Raw genomic sequence first — 14,090 nt, forward strand, 5'->3', positions numbered from 1 at the left:
TTTTGAAAACCAATGGTGCCACAACAGCTTTATTTTTCACTTAATACAAGGCAATTAGAGTGCCTTTTGATACTTCACGTAACAGGTATTAGCAAATACAAATATATATACTTTTTTTTTCTTTTCTTGAAAATGACCATTTAAGGATTTAAATTAGGAATTTCAGTTGTGAAATCACTCTAGATTTTTGCAAAGTCAACAGATATTCCAGTGCAAAAAATAGATCCCATTACAGATAGCATAAAGTGCTTGGAACGAAGGACCAACTATAATTCAGGATAAGCATAAAGTGGTAGTTTAACCATGGGGAAAATACAACAGCTCCTTACTGAAATACAAATGTACTACAAAAAGGGATACAACATGTCAATAGTAATATGATTTAGAATAAGTTAACATCTCAGCGCAGTTTCATTATCAAGAGTGGTTCATATACTGTATGTGACTCTAGAGTGATCTTTTTCCCCAAAACATGAGTAAATTAGTGGCTGTCTGAACTTATTCCATGACAAATCTTCATGTGAGAGTTGAATTATGCTGGCTGTTCAGTACAAATGAGTCAGGTCAGAGCTGTGAAATAGTCTGGTTAAGATCTGTATTTACTGTAATATTTTGTCACAGATAGCAGACGCTGTATGAGCATGACAGTCACAGGGCAATAGGAATCAAGAATTTTGTGGGTGGGATAAGGAAAGAGGATTATGATGTAACTGTTGTCTCCTGCTAAATTAATCATTTAAATGAGCAGTTTCAAAGAGCAGACCACAGCCCTTTCAGGACCAAATCTGAATCCTCCTAGAACTCGTTTTAGTTCTATATGCACTAGTTTGGTGCCATGCAAAACTTAAGCCCTTCACTTTGGTGACTTAATGCTGATTTGTAACAGTGATTTTTAGCAGTGGTAAGCCTTTAATACATGCTAGTTGTTTCAATGATACCGTAACATAGCTGCGGCCTCTTACAGAGAAGTCATGGCTGTAGCTCAGCTGTTTATTAATTTTTCTGCACCTGGAAGTCTGGTGTATTCATCACCCTGCTACTCATCCCCGTAGGGTGACAATGCCATAAACATAATAACAAATCATGTTTTAAGTGAGGTATACCAATCCCCATTATACTCCTTTCTCAATCCCCTTAGCAATGTACTAAATACAGTTAAAAAAAAAAACTATGAAAAAGGCACTTCAGCAGAGTGTATAGAAAGCTCTTACTTTATCCCAAGGCAGGACACAGCAGGGATTGGGAACTTCATATATATTTAACTGTGTTTCAAGATTTCTGATTTGGCCAGTGTTACCAAGTATACTTGGAAATACAGAATCATAGAATGGTTTGAGTTGGAAAGGATCTAAGGACCATCTCATTCCAACTCCCCTACCATGGGCAGGGACACCTCACACTAGACCATGTCACCCAAAGCTCTGTCTGGCTCACACCAGCCTCCTGACTGTCTATTGGGCTGCTATGGACATTCACAGAAGAAAACGGTCCATGACTGATTCATGGTGGAGTGGCATCAAGAACTACTGCCGAACCTGTATGGGTATTTAAGGAAGGGGCATGACATACTTGAATAGCCCAGGAACTGCACTTGGGTTCAAACCACATTACCAAACCTATTTCTGAATGTAAAAGCAAGGTAGAGGGGCCTGTAAGCGTATTAATGAAAGCATACTCTCCCATGACTGTTGTACAATGTCAATGAGAATTGGTTGTTCTTACTACAAAATATGCCCTCTAACATTATTCTGGCTTCATAAAACTTCAGAAATTATTGACTGATGTAACTATAGCACTACTACTTTGAAGAATCTTGTCCTTCAAGGGGATTTTTACTGAAGCAGTTTGTCACATGTGTAATAGGGGTGTGTTCTCCAGTTAGGGATCACCAAATGACTGAAACTACACTGCACAACAGAAGCAGAAACTTCTTACACATTAATCTAATGTTATACCAGTTTCCAAACAAAAACATTTGACATGAACAATTTGCGGTATTTGCAGATAGCAGCTGATTGCTAGAGTCTGGAACTTGGTCAGATCATGAACATAGCTATCACTGAATCGACACAACGAGAGCATAGCATGGCAGGCACAACGTAAAGAAATACTGTGGCTACAAAGATCAATTGAAAGCACTTTCAATCCCTAATTAAGCTACCTACCTATTTAAAGTCATAAATAATACTGTTAAAAAAAAAAATCTACATCTCATTTCTAGTTTTACCTGTCAAAGCCAGAAATGGCAACATGCTTGTGCTAAGCAGTTATTTCAGATTATGGGTACCTTTCTGGTGCAAAGCAGGGGTTAAAGAGCAGATATTATGTATCTGAGTGACATCTCATGATTTAGAATTTGCTCTTGGCATTAGCAGCTTGTACAACTACTGAGTTTGCTGCTGTGGTCCAAACACTAGGTCTGCTTCTCACCCACTTCCTCCTACTAGGTGTTCAGGCAGCTGCTGTAGTACCTCAAAGAGCAGGAGAGTACTGAACTACACAAAACCCTAGCCAGAGTAGGTTATTGGTTATGATGCTGGTGGGTCAATCCTGTGCATTTGCAGGGTTCACGGTTCTGTGTATCACCACTTACTGGTGGAGATGTACAGATACGAAGGCCTGTCTCTTGCTATCCCATCTGCACAGTACTGCTTTGTGGCCCCAGATTTGTCAGCAACTCACCTGCACCAGTCTAGGAAAAGCAGACGGTCAGGTAAATTTTCACAATCTAAGGCTACAACACTGGTGGTGACTTTTCTTGCCACTGACTGTTTTGGTGCATTCATTGCCAGCAATGGATGTAACACCACAAAATTCCCACTCACAACACGAATGTTTTAAAGACTAAAACATGCATGTCTAAAATACCTATAAATAACCACTGGCCACAATTCCATAGTGAACTATTTCTGCAGTGCTAGTGAAAGCATACTGTACAGGACAAGACACAGTATAGCTGAAATCCCACAGCATCTGGTGGGTGCTTTACCACAGCTTCAGAGTTATACTGTAATGAGCTAAGTTCAAGTCTTTCACTTCAGCACAGTACAAGACGACTCCATGAGGCACGGCCCGCAAAGGAATTTGTTTCTGTTGCATTGAATTGCATTGCATTGAATGGTTATCAGTAGAGTGTCCAGTTTCTCTTCTTCTAGCTTCTTTGGGAGTATCCTATCCCAGAGAAGTTTGCATTCTGCTCATCATTTCTTTGCTGGAAGTGGCTCACACACAACTTTCTTTTACCTTCTCATCTTGCAGGAAGGAATTAAGGATTGCAATGTCTACCACAGTCTGGTTTTTGTGCAGTGACAGATCCTTAGTGTGGTCGTCATCACTTTGGTCCTTAGCAAAATTTACAAATACCTGCAAGAACAAAAGGCCATGTCACACATCACCCTGAATTTTCATTAATTCAGGGGATTTTACACGCTGGGCTTCTTCCTGAACTAGTCCCAGGATTCAGTACTCCTCTAAAATGCCCTTAAAAGATAGGTCCAGTAAATTGGTGGATTTATTCTTACCTCTGCAAGAAGCTTTTGGCAGGCAGGCTACTAAAAAAAACTTACTTGATCAAGTGTGGTCTGAGAAACGGAGTAGTCTTCGATGTGGAGTCTCTTCTTGTTCTGGGAGAGAATACTGAATATTCTGGCCAGGGAAGATGGTGAAGAGGGAAGCTGGTACTGCAGCATGTTCCGATGCTTTTCCTTCAGGACACTTCCAGGGAAGGCATGCCCAAAGAACTCCTCAACAGGCTTCAGGTCTGGGTTTGCCCCTGCAATTCTCACCACTATTGTGTAACCATCTCCAAACCTGTAAACAAGAGCAACAGCACAGGAGTTAAGTGTCTTTGAAACAGAAGTTCAGTTTAAAATCCAGCAGCATCTCCTATAGCCAGAATAGCAATTAAGACAGAGGAATGAAGTCTGACTGTATCTCTCTAAAACCGCAGATAACTCCGTGGTGTAAAATGAAAATAGCTACCTGTTCTTTAGATGCTGGACACTGCCCAGACACCTGAATCGCCCATTGACCATTATTGCCATTCGAGTGCACAGGGCTTCACATTCTTCCATGCTGTAGGCAGAAGTAACTTCATTAGCACTGCAAGCAGCAGTGAAGGGCAGAGCAGCTAAACAGAGTTCAGCATCCAGCCCTGGTAGATGCAAAAGCCAGGGTATGATACAATTGGGCTGCTACTTGCCTGTGAGATGTGAGCACCACTGATCTTCCCTCTTTGATTACACTCAGAGCACAGTTCCACAGGAAACGACGTGCTTTGGGATCCATCCCTGTTGTTGGCTCATCCTGCAAAATATATACAAACCTGAGGTTATTCTGTTACATTCTACCAACAAATTACTCATCTCTGAAATAACTGTCCATTCTGTTCATGCATACTGGAAACATTGAAAATAAGCAGGTTTGACTTATTTTCTGAAATGAGAATATAATTTACACTCCAAATTTTAAATTAGCAAATGTCTTTTTCAAAACTGAGTACTGCTTATTCTGCAAGTATAACATGTTGAAATATGCTGTTCTATAACAAATCAATTAGTTTGTCTAAACAGAGCACTAGACTACTTTTTCCTGCACTATGAATTTTAATAATCCTAAAATTTGTCCTTAATTTCAATCTAAAGAATCCCAAAATATTTATTGCCAATCTTCATTGAATTATTAAAAACACAGGACTGCTTTTCCCACACAGTAATATTTGCCTAAGTCCAGCCAGGAAGGCTGTTGTTTTTTGTAGGTATAGAAATCTTTACAGCTGTACTAAAAGTGGTAAAGATGCTGGCAGTTTGGCATCATGTTTGAGACCCCACTTACCCAGTGATTTTTCAGAAATAGAAGCCCAGAGTCACATTATAGCTTGCACATACATTTAAATAAGGAATCTTTATTTCCACGCGCTCTTTGCTCCTGTTTAAGTGATTAATGATGTATTTAAACATTAGCTGGCTGTGAAAATCTGGTCTTCCTCTGAACCTGATTTTTCTGTTTTCTGAGGAAAATGTTAATGAGCAAATGTTGCAGGCTCACCAGGAACACCACAGGTGGCCCTCCAATGAGGGCAATGGCTGTGGAGAGCTTGCGCCTGTTCCCTCCACTGTAATTCCCAGCATATTTTTCTCCATATTTCACAAGACCCAGTTTCCGAATTGCCCACTCGCCAACCTGTAAGAGAGAGCACACCACCCGCTTAAGTCAAGCACAGCAACATCAATCTACACAGTGAGATTTTCCTCATGAGTTTTACCTTTAAAAACATTTATCTTTTTTTTTTCATAAGGGCCACTGATTTGAGGCTCTCGTGTGCCATGGATATGGGTTTTGAAACACCCTGTTCACCTCTAGATTAGGATATACTCCATCCTGCCCCTGGGAGGCCAGAAAATCAAATGGCTGCCATTAATTGGCCAGAGAGCATGCTTTTGACATCAGTCAGCCACATTAACCAGCAGTATAGTGCTTGTAGCAGCACTGGCTTTAGCTAGTGCACTGGGTTCAGCAGCAGCAGTCATTTTTCTCTTTCTTAGTAGCTCTTAGCAGCTGGTGCGGAGCTGTGCTTTTGACTTTCAGCCTGGGAAAAATGCTGATAACACCAATATTTTTAGTTGTTGCTGAGCAGTGCTTACCCTGATCAAGGACTTTTCAGTCTCGTTCTCTACCAGTGAGGAGGGACACAGGAAGCCAGGAGGGAGCAGAGACAGGGCACCTGACTCAAACTAGCCAGAGGGGTATTCCATGCCACAGCATGTCAGAGTTACCCATAAGGGACTGACTGCTGCTTGGGTTGGGCTGGGTATAGGTCGGCAGGTGGTGAGTGGTTGTATTCTCTTCCCTTGTTATTTCTCTTATCATCATTATTATTGGTAGCAGCAGTACTGGTTTTGTGTTATACCTTAGTTACTGGACTGTTCTCATCTCAACCCGTGGGAGTTACATTCTTTCGATTCTCCTCCCCATCCCTCTGGGAGCAGGGGGAGGAAGAAAGGAGGGAGGGAGTGAGAGGCTGCATGGTTCTGAGTTGCCAGCTGGGCTTTAAACCATGACAGTTCTTTGTGGTGCCCAACGTGAGGCATGATGGGTTGAGATAATGACAGATCTGACTGGAGTGTGTCTAATCGTATTTGTAATAAGCATTTGTTGTTTTGGATTAATAGTCACTTGTCACAATGCTGATTTATTGGCTATCAAAGTTGTTGCTCTTGATCTCACAGTTCCAGCATGTCATACCTTACTTACACCCGGTATTTGCTGTTTTAGTGTTTGTTGGCTGGAGAGCCTGGGCTAAGGTTCTTGTTCCACTGTATTTCATGTTAATGACTTGTAATACAATAGACTCGTTGATCATGAAACTGATCTGTCTTGCATTTCCAGTGTGGTCATCACCTCTATACTTTGAGATGTGTATAATAGAAGTGTTTAGCAATTACACACCTTTTTTCCGCTCCTCGAGTGATCAACCTATGAAGGAGACTTTCCCAGCTCCCCCACCAGACTATTTACAGCATCATTTGAGAATGCTAAAGGTTTTGGATGGCCTTTAAATACCCTTGAAACCTGCCTGCTGCTTGTGCTGGGGATCAGCATGTTAACACCCATACAGTGTGTGTTTTACCCAAGGCCATACCAACCTGAGAACACCCTATTTTGTCTCATCTCAAAAGTTAAGCAGGGTCAGGCTGAGGTCTTGTCTAGGGTTAAACAACGATATGGGAGGACCACAAAGAGATTTCCCCCCCAGACTGGACAGTCATGAGTGTGAGAATGTATGGGATTGTATGGGCAAGCACTTGGGCCAATGGGCCCCTCCAATGCTTTGGAACTTCACAGCTGAACAAGTGCAAAATCTGGAAAAAGTATCAGAACACTTAAGTGAGGTGTACTGTCATCCTGGCAACACCAGAGAGGGACAAATCACAGCAACGTGTGGGGGCTTGGCCTACACCTACAGAGCAACTCTGGAAAAAGATGTCTCTGGATCTGATGGCAAAGCAACAGACAATACAGCTGCTCAACCCCTAAGCACAAAAGCTACACCAACCCTGACAACAGACACTGCAGCCACTCTAATCACAGTGACAGACACTGCAGCAGCTCCAGCCCCAGTAATAGACACTGCAGCTTCTCCAACACCAGTGATTGACACTGCAGCTAAACCAAAGGACCAATCTGTGCCAATATCGGTTGCCCCTGTAAGCAAGCGGAAGAGCAAATGAGAGCCACAAAGAGCAACTAGTGCAGTGAAGACACAATGCACATACTACATGGGACAGCATCTGAACGAGATTTATTTCTACAGGAATCAGAGAAAGAGGAAGAAGAAGAGGTGACTTCTTGACCCTGGACCTTGACCAAGCTGCAGAATATGCAAAAAGATTTCAGCCGTCTTCCAGGGGAGCACATTGTCACCTGGTTGCTCCAATGCTGGGACAATGGGGCTGACAGTCACAAACTAGAAGGTAGGAAACCAAGCAGCTGTGATCACTTACTAGGGAAGGGGGAATTGACAAAACAATTGCAGAAGAGAAACAGTCCCTCAGCCTTTGGAGGTGGCTCTTGGCAGCTGTGAAGGAAAGGTTTCCCTACAAGGAAGATGTTATGATGTGTTGCTCAGCCAAGTGGACCATGACAGAAAGAGGCATCCAGTCCCTAAGGGAATCAGCCATTCTAGAGATGATCTGTTATAGGCCGGATGCTGGGAATGTACCTGTAGATCCAAAAGAGTGGCAGAGTGCCCTATGCAGCTAGCTTTCCAGGTGTTGTAGACTTACAGCAGGGACATGCTCACTGCTGGCACACAGCAATCCCACTGTGCTGCATCTTAGCCCTTCAGACAGACAGGGAGGATCTGGCCTGTTATACAAGAATATTAGTACTAGTGCCAATGGCCAGGCATTGTTGCCCTGGGGACTAAAGTGTTAGGGGGAAGAGATTCAGCTATTACTTGTATCATAAGCAGCACTGGGTCTCTTTTTACATGGGGCTGATGGGAACATCACACAGAGGAACTCGCCAGCAACATTCAAAGGAGCTTTCAGTCTTCACCAATCATCACTGCTCTCGAAGAGGGATTCAAGCTAGCTGAATAACCCTAGGCACCAGATCTGACCCCTATCCAAAGCACTGAGTACAGATGTTGTCTTCCTACCTACAGTGGTTCCTGCTCTGCAGCACCCAGGACACTTAATAAAAACTGTGAAAGATACTGTATGGTATTGGCAGCTGCCATTAAGTTGCCTAAAGACCGTTAATGTAACACCATGTCTGAATGCTGAAACAGCAGTACTTTAAGGATGCAGCACTATCAACTGGAAAGATGTAACAGCTAGCATGAGGCTTCTGTTAAGCTATAGAGTGCCTCCTCCCTGAGACTTTGAAGAATTAACTCTTGACAGCAGATTACGTTCTGCATGACCTGCAGCTTCACGGCCCTTAAACTCTTAAGGGAAAGAAGACATTCAGTGGAGAAATGCATCCACTGTGAGAATTCAGGACCCAAAGTATCTGAACCTTCATTTAGTACATTTTAGCAACTTTGGTTTGACCTGGAAGGAAAGGGGGACATGGATTTCACCATACAGTATCTTCACCAGCTTCACATCATGGCATTGCATGTGTTGCAGGGAGGGTGCATGCAAGCAGGAAGAACTGGTCACTGGAGTGGGTCCTATGGTGTTTAGTTTACCTTGCAGACTTCTTTCTCTGGAACGCCTCTCAGGAGTGCGTAGAACTCCAAGTGCTCTCGCCCTGTCAGCAGCTCATTAACAGCATCGAACTGTGGGCAGTAGCCCATGTTCTGATGGACTTCTTGGATGTTGGACAAGATACTGTAAAAGAAAAACCCCTTTGTTAGGATTTCACAAGTATATGCTGCTATTTTAGGTGTTAAAAGGAGGAAAGTGAAACAGTGGTTTTGGAATCATGGAAGTAACAAAAATGCAGGATCCTAGAAGTCCATCTTGGCGAAATTCTTTTTTCTCTCTCCCTGTCGCCCCCTTTTTTTTTTCAATATATTTGAACATGAGAGGGCAGGTACTGAGAAGTGACTATCAGAATAAATCAATTTTCCTAAGCTCATGAAATACTTCACCAGACTCAGCAAAGGGCTGAAAGAGATGCCAGGAGTTGAAAAAGGGAAAAGTGGGGCAGAGTTTAGACTTGCTGGGAGTTGAACTAAGGCTGTGGGAGATGATGAAGAAAGCAGCAAAGAACCTGCTTTGACACAAGCAGAGAAAGATGCATTGTTTTTCACCTGTTTCCTTTGAGGAAAGCTTCTCCTCCTGTCACATCTGTATCACCAGTTAGCATCTTAAAAGTGGATGACTTGCCAGCACCGTTTACTCCCAGGAGTCCAAAGCACTGGTGATACAAAAGAGCAGATGAGCACAGTGTTTTTGAGAACAGGATTCAACTACATTATTTCAGCACTGACAAGATGGGAAGGAGCAAATCTGACCCTCAGGACAGATGGAGGGAGTCTTTTGTGCATTTTTAGAAAAAAAGCCTCTGGGCTTTTATTTTTAAGTGTAAGCCTTTAGACTGGGAAAATGAATTAATTGTGGTGCCACCTTGGTGCAGTGCCACCACAGCCTATCTATGCCAACCTTTGAGGGTACCAGAGTTTGGCCTCTAGTCCCAGACGCTAAGTTGAGTATCTTCTTCAAAGGCAGAGAGACACAGGATCAGAAACTGCTTCAACTTCCAGGCGATTTCCTTTGATGTAGTCTGAACATAATCTGCTTCTGATCTTACCCTACTCTCTGCTGTCTGTTGCTCTTAAATACTGCAGTAATAGCAGAGCAAAGAATTTGACAGATAAGCTTACCTCTCCAGGGGGTATTCCAACACAGATCCTATCAACAGCTGGCTTTCGCTTCATTCTGTAAATCTGAAACCAGGAAAAAAAGAATGAGAAGGACAATGTCAGTGAGAGCTCTAATTTGAGCCATAAGTGTTCAAAACTCCAAACACACTCCTCTTTTGATCACACTGAATTCCTCTGAATAAGGCTTCTAGTGAAGTGCATGGTTTTGTATCAAGTAGTCTTAGGAATACAGAACTTCTGTCACCTTGGTTAGCTCCTTGATTTCCAAGATGTCACTCTGTCCTCCTCCACTAATTATTCTCTGTCTTTCTCTGGTTACATCCTCATCTTCATCATTCACGGGAGGCAGCTTGGCATAAACAGGCCTGGAGAGAGCAACATGCTAAAGCTTTAGCAGAAGATAACAGGGCCTTCACAGTCAATATTCTCCACACTTCATGGGGGGCACCAGTGAAAACTTCACCTGCCTGCAGCACTGAAGGGAAGCAGGCAACCTACCTGGGTCTGATGAAGAACCTGTACTGGATGAGCACTGTGATGAGGAAGAAGACAACGCCCTCTACTGCCATCGCAAAGAGGTTCCTTCCCACCAGGTCCCATGACAGAGGAGACACAAAACGATTTTCTCCTGCCAAAATGAGACGAAGAGCACAGTCACCTTTCTCAAGCAACAAAATCAGGCTAGCATTTCTTCCTGCAGAGCTCACCAAGTTGGGCGCTGGGGCAACTGGAGAGTAGCCAGCAAGAGGAGGGAAAGGAGAAACCACACAAGGAACCAGTTGTGGCTGAATGCATATTTCTTGCTGTAGCAAAGCTGGGACATAGGCCCAGAGAAATCAGTCTGCCAAAGGACAGCTGGCCCACCTTTATGAAAGGTCAGTGAAGCACAGAAAGACTGAGTCAGGCCTGGCATCTCCATTCCAATAGAAAAAAAAACTATCCAGTTTTCCAAGGTCTCAGCTGCTCCTTACACTTGGCCTAATGATCCTCTCTATACAGTCATGTTTATGCATTTTTGTTTAATGCCCCTAATAACTCAAAACTGGGGATCTATCTGCCAGGCCCTCTTCTGTCCTTGAAACAACCTAAAAAGGGCAGCTGTGGAGACTTGCCAGCTTTGATGAGGTTTGTGCTACAAACCGTGCACTTTTAGTTTCTGACAAGTCAGAGGAGCAAAGGGTGCTGCTTATCGAGCAGACTCGAGCTTTCCCTGGTCAGTTCAGGCCACTGTCCCTGTGATACACAATTTCACTTACCAAACCTCTCCAGAGCATCAGCCATGGCCTGGTTTTTCACCATGTCAATGAGTCCCCGCCCCAGGCAGAAGTGGGGGAAGATGAGGAAAACAGACTTCAGGATGTCATTGATGTTGTTCAGCTTCTGTTAAGACAAAAATCAAGTGCCAGTAAGCCATCTGAGCAGGAAGCAGCCACCACCTGCCAAGTGTGACCACAGAATCATAGAATCATTTTGGCTGGAAAAGACCTTTAAGATTGACTTCAAATGTGTGTTGTGATTGACCCCTCCCTCCCCCAACACTGCATCCCCACTAAAATTTGAGGATTAGAAATGCTCTCCCAAAAGCCACTGCCATGGCTCCTCTGGAAAGTCACTGTTCTTGCCTTGCTCAAGATGCTATCAATACAAGCAAACTGCACCCAAGGAGAAATTCCTCCAAACAGTCACAGTTTAAAAAGCAGTGTCTGCAAACAATAATGTGCAGAAAAGCTACAGGTTGAGCGAACAGGAAAGCTGTGCTTGCACAGTCTGGTTAGCTCAGAGGCTCTCTAGTCCCTCCCTATTGCATATTGGAGGCCCTAATCCTTTCATTTTGTGGTCTTCCAGTTGGTTTAGCTCATGGGCTGGACTGACAGCAGCCTGAGGAGAGGTTCTGCCAGGCACTTACCTACAAACATGTACATGTTCTTACTGAGCTAAAACAAGCCTTGTAATAAAAGGGACCATCATCAAGGACTGCCTTCCTATGCCTCCGGGCAGTGATACAACAGGTAACTCCCACAGGGTGTCCTCAACTTCTTCTCACAAGGTACACTTCACACCACTGTGGATCAAATGGGACCTGCTAAGACACCTTGTGTTGCTTATAGGCATAAGAGGAACTTCCACCTCTTCCAGGCATCTGGCTTTGGAAAAACTGAAGTGTGTAAGTTCCCCGTACAGTTAGAGAGGTATTTGCCAAGGGAGGCAAAATGGAAGGCAGTTAAATGCCTGACTGCCTGAAATGGCTTGTAGTACATAGAAACTGCCCCTTGTGAAGAACATACAGAAAATTCCATCTGAACATAAGAAACTTTTTTTTTTTTTTTTACCCTAAGGGTAATTGAGAAGTGAAAGAGGTTACCCACAGAGACTGTGGGAGTCTCCAACCCCAGAAACGTTCAAAACCTGATGGCCCTGGGCAACCTGCTCTGGCTGACCCTGCTCAGAGGTTGGACTATACAACCTCAAGAGGTCCCTTCCCACCTTTGCTACAACGTGAACATTGATGAAATGGGCTTTAAAGCATTTCCACTCAGAACCTTTGTTTAAACTGCTGCAGCAGCTAATGGCTACCAGCTGGTGGCTAGCCCATCTGGAAGACTGGCTGCTAAAGGCAACGTGGCACCAATATGAAACTAGATTGTAGCAGCCCAAGGCAGTGAGGAGCTTTTGCAGAAACATACGTTGTTGGTGAAGAGCTCCAGGACAAAGGTGGCCACACTACTATTGATGCCGATGAAGAGGTTCACACTGGTCAGCACAACATATGCTGTGCTGGGGATTTTGAACACGAAGGAGGCTGGATACATCAGAGGGGTGATCGACCACCTGGCAAGAGGAAAGGCATCAATATCAGGTAAGAACCTTCCAAGTCTAAGAGCCTTCCCAGTCATCCTTCTGATGAGAAATCCCTTACCCATAGAGGAACAGAAGGAGAGCCAGGACAGGCAAATTGGAAGAGGATACATAGGACTTCTGCTGGAAGCAGATGAAGATGATGATGACTAGCGTGGCTGGAACAATGTAGTTGCACTGGAAGGTGAAAAATATGGCTTTAGATTTGTTTCCAAATGACAAAAAAAAAAAAAATAATGAAAGGTGTCTTTCTGCTCTGAATCAATGTTTTTCAACATTGTTCAGTGTTCTCAAAGCTGTTTCCAATGGAGTGTCACATGTGTGAACTACAATGTAGTACACATGGATTTATGCTTGTTGGTCCCTCTAGAAGCAGTCAACAGAATCTCAGAGGTTCTGGACAGCACATGTTGAAAAAAACCCTCCTCTGAACGGAGCAGAACAAGGGGCTACATAAGCAAACATTCTGGAGCAGGTATTTTAAAATGACATAATATATGCTGATGATTGAGCTTATGGTTGCCCTCCCATCCTCTGTTCAGTGTCCCATGTTCCACTGAGGTGAACCACTGACGCAAAAGTAAACACAAAAGTCATAAGCACAGTTGTTATTCACTGAATTAGTATAGTGCCCACTGGCCCCAGCTGTTTGTTTGCACTTGAGTGCAACAGACATCCTGCAAACACAGAATGGAGGACAGTTTAGCACAGTCACAAAGCCCTTACCATATCCCAGACAAAGTTGGCCAGCCAGTAGATAACAGGCTTCACACCACTGATAAACTGCAAGTGTTTAGCCTTGCTGACACGTTCCTGGATAAGGAAAACCACAAAGCTGGCAGGAACAAAGGACATGGCAAAGATCACACAGATGGAGACTAGGACATCCACTGAGGTGGTCATCCTGGACAAAAAAAAAAAAAAAAAAAGAAGAAAACAGTGTTTGTATGCAGGTGCTGGCTTCTCTGAGAGGAAATAAAGCTGCTCATGCAGGGTAGTATAGAAACTGTTTCTCCTTCTGCTGTCTTTGTTTAGTAGGGTGAAGGATGGCCACAAGGCTGTCTTAACTGCAGTTTTCCTCCAGCCATACAACACAGGGAACATACACAGCCTGTTGGCATCTCAAGAAGAGCACCACAACCTGAAGGTTAGCAACTTCAGCATAACAGACTGCTTCCTGCCTTCCTTTGAGAAACCACTTTGTTTCTCACTTAATGCATTTCTTGGGATCGTTGGGGCTTTGTCTTTTTGTTTTTTGTTTTTTTTTTTTTAAAAAGTTCAGAGCTATCTGACTGTCAATCTGCCACTGCCCTAAGATTTGACGGGTGTGTCTGCACACAGTTTACGACTCCTGACTCTGGTTGAGGTAGCAGTGGACTAGTCCAGTATGCCCTAT

General features: G+C 43.6%; 1 protein-coding gene across 4 annotated transcripts in view; it reads right to left on the reverse strand.

Moving 5' to 3' along the window:
* Positions 1-14,090, reverse strand: part of ABCA1 (ATP binding cassette subfamily A member 1) — a 97,526-nt gene continuing 83,436 nt past the window's right edge. For all 4 annotated transcript variants that reach the window (XM_062609809.1, XM_062609805.1, XM_062609806.1 and 1 more), the window contains 14 exons: positions 13,421-13,598; positions 12,756-12,871; positions 12,523-12,667; positions 11,095-11,218; positions 10,337-10,466; positions 10,083-10,203; positions 9,839-9,901; positions 9,266-9,372; positions 8,699-8,840; positions 5,047-5,181; positions 4,202-4,305; positions 3,982-4,074; positions 3,567-3,810; positions 1-3,363 (listed from right to left, as the gene is read on the reverse strand). In XM_062609809.1, the coding sequence (XP_062465793.1) occupies positions 3,223-3,363; positions 3,567-3,810; positions 3,982-4,074; positions 4,202-4,305; positions 5,047-5,181; positions 8,699-8,840; positions 9,266-9,372; positions 9,839-9,901; positions 10,083-10,203; positions 10,337-10,466; positions 11,095-11,218; positions 12,523-12,667; positions 12,756-12,871; positions 13,421-13,598 (1,843 nt within the window). In that variant the 3' untranslated portion in view covers positions 1-3,222. The remainder of the gene's footprint in view (positions 3,364-3,566; positions 3,811-3,981; positions 4,075-4,201; positions 4,306-5,046; positions 5,182-8,698; positions 8,841-9,265; positions 9,373-9,838; positions 9,902-10,082; positions 10,204-10,336; positions 10,467-11,094; positions 11,219-12,522; positions 12,668-12,755; positions 12,872-13,420; positions 13,599-14,090) is intronic.

The sequence above is a fragment of the Pezoporus occidentalis genome, unplaced genomic scaffold, assembly GCF_034315485.1.
Source record: "Pezoporus occidentalis ecotype Australia unplaced genomic scaffold, CSIRO_AGI_Poc_V1 ctg140, whole genome shotgun sequence".
Classification (NCBI taxonomy): Eukaryota; Metazoa; Chordata; class Aves; order Psittaciformes; family Psittacidae; genus Pezoporus; species Pezoporus occidentalis.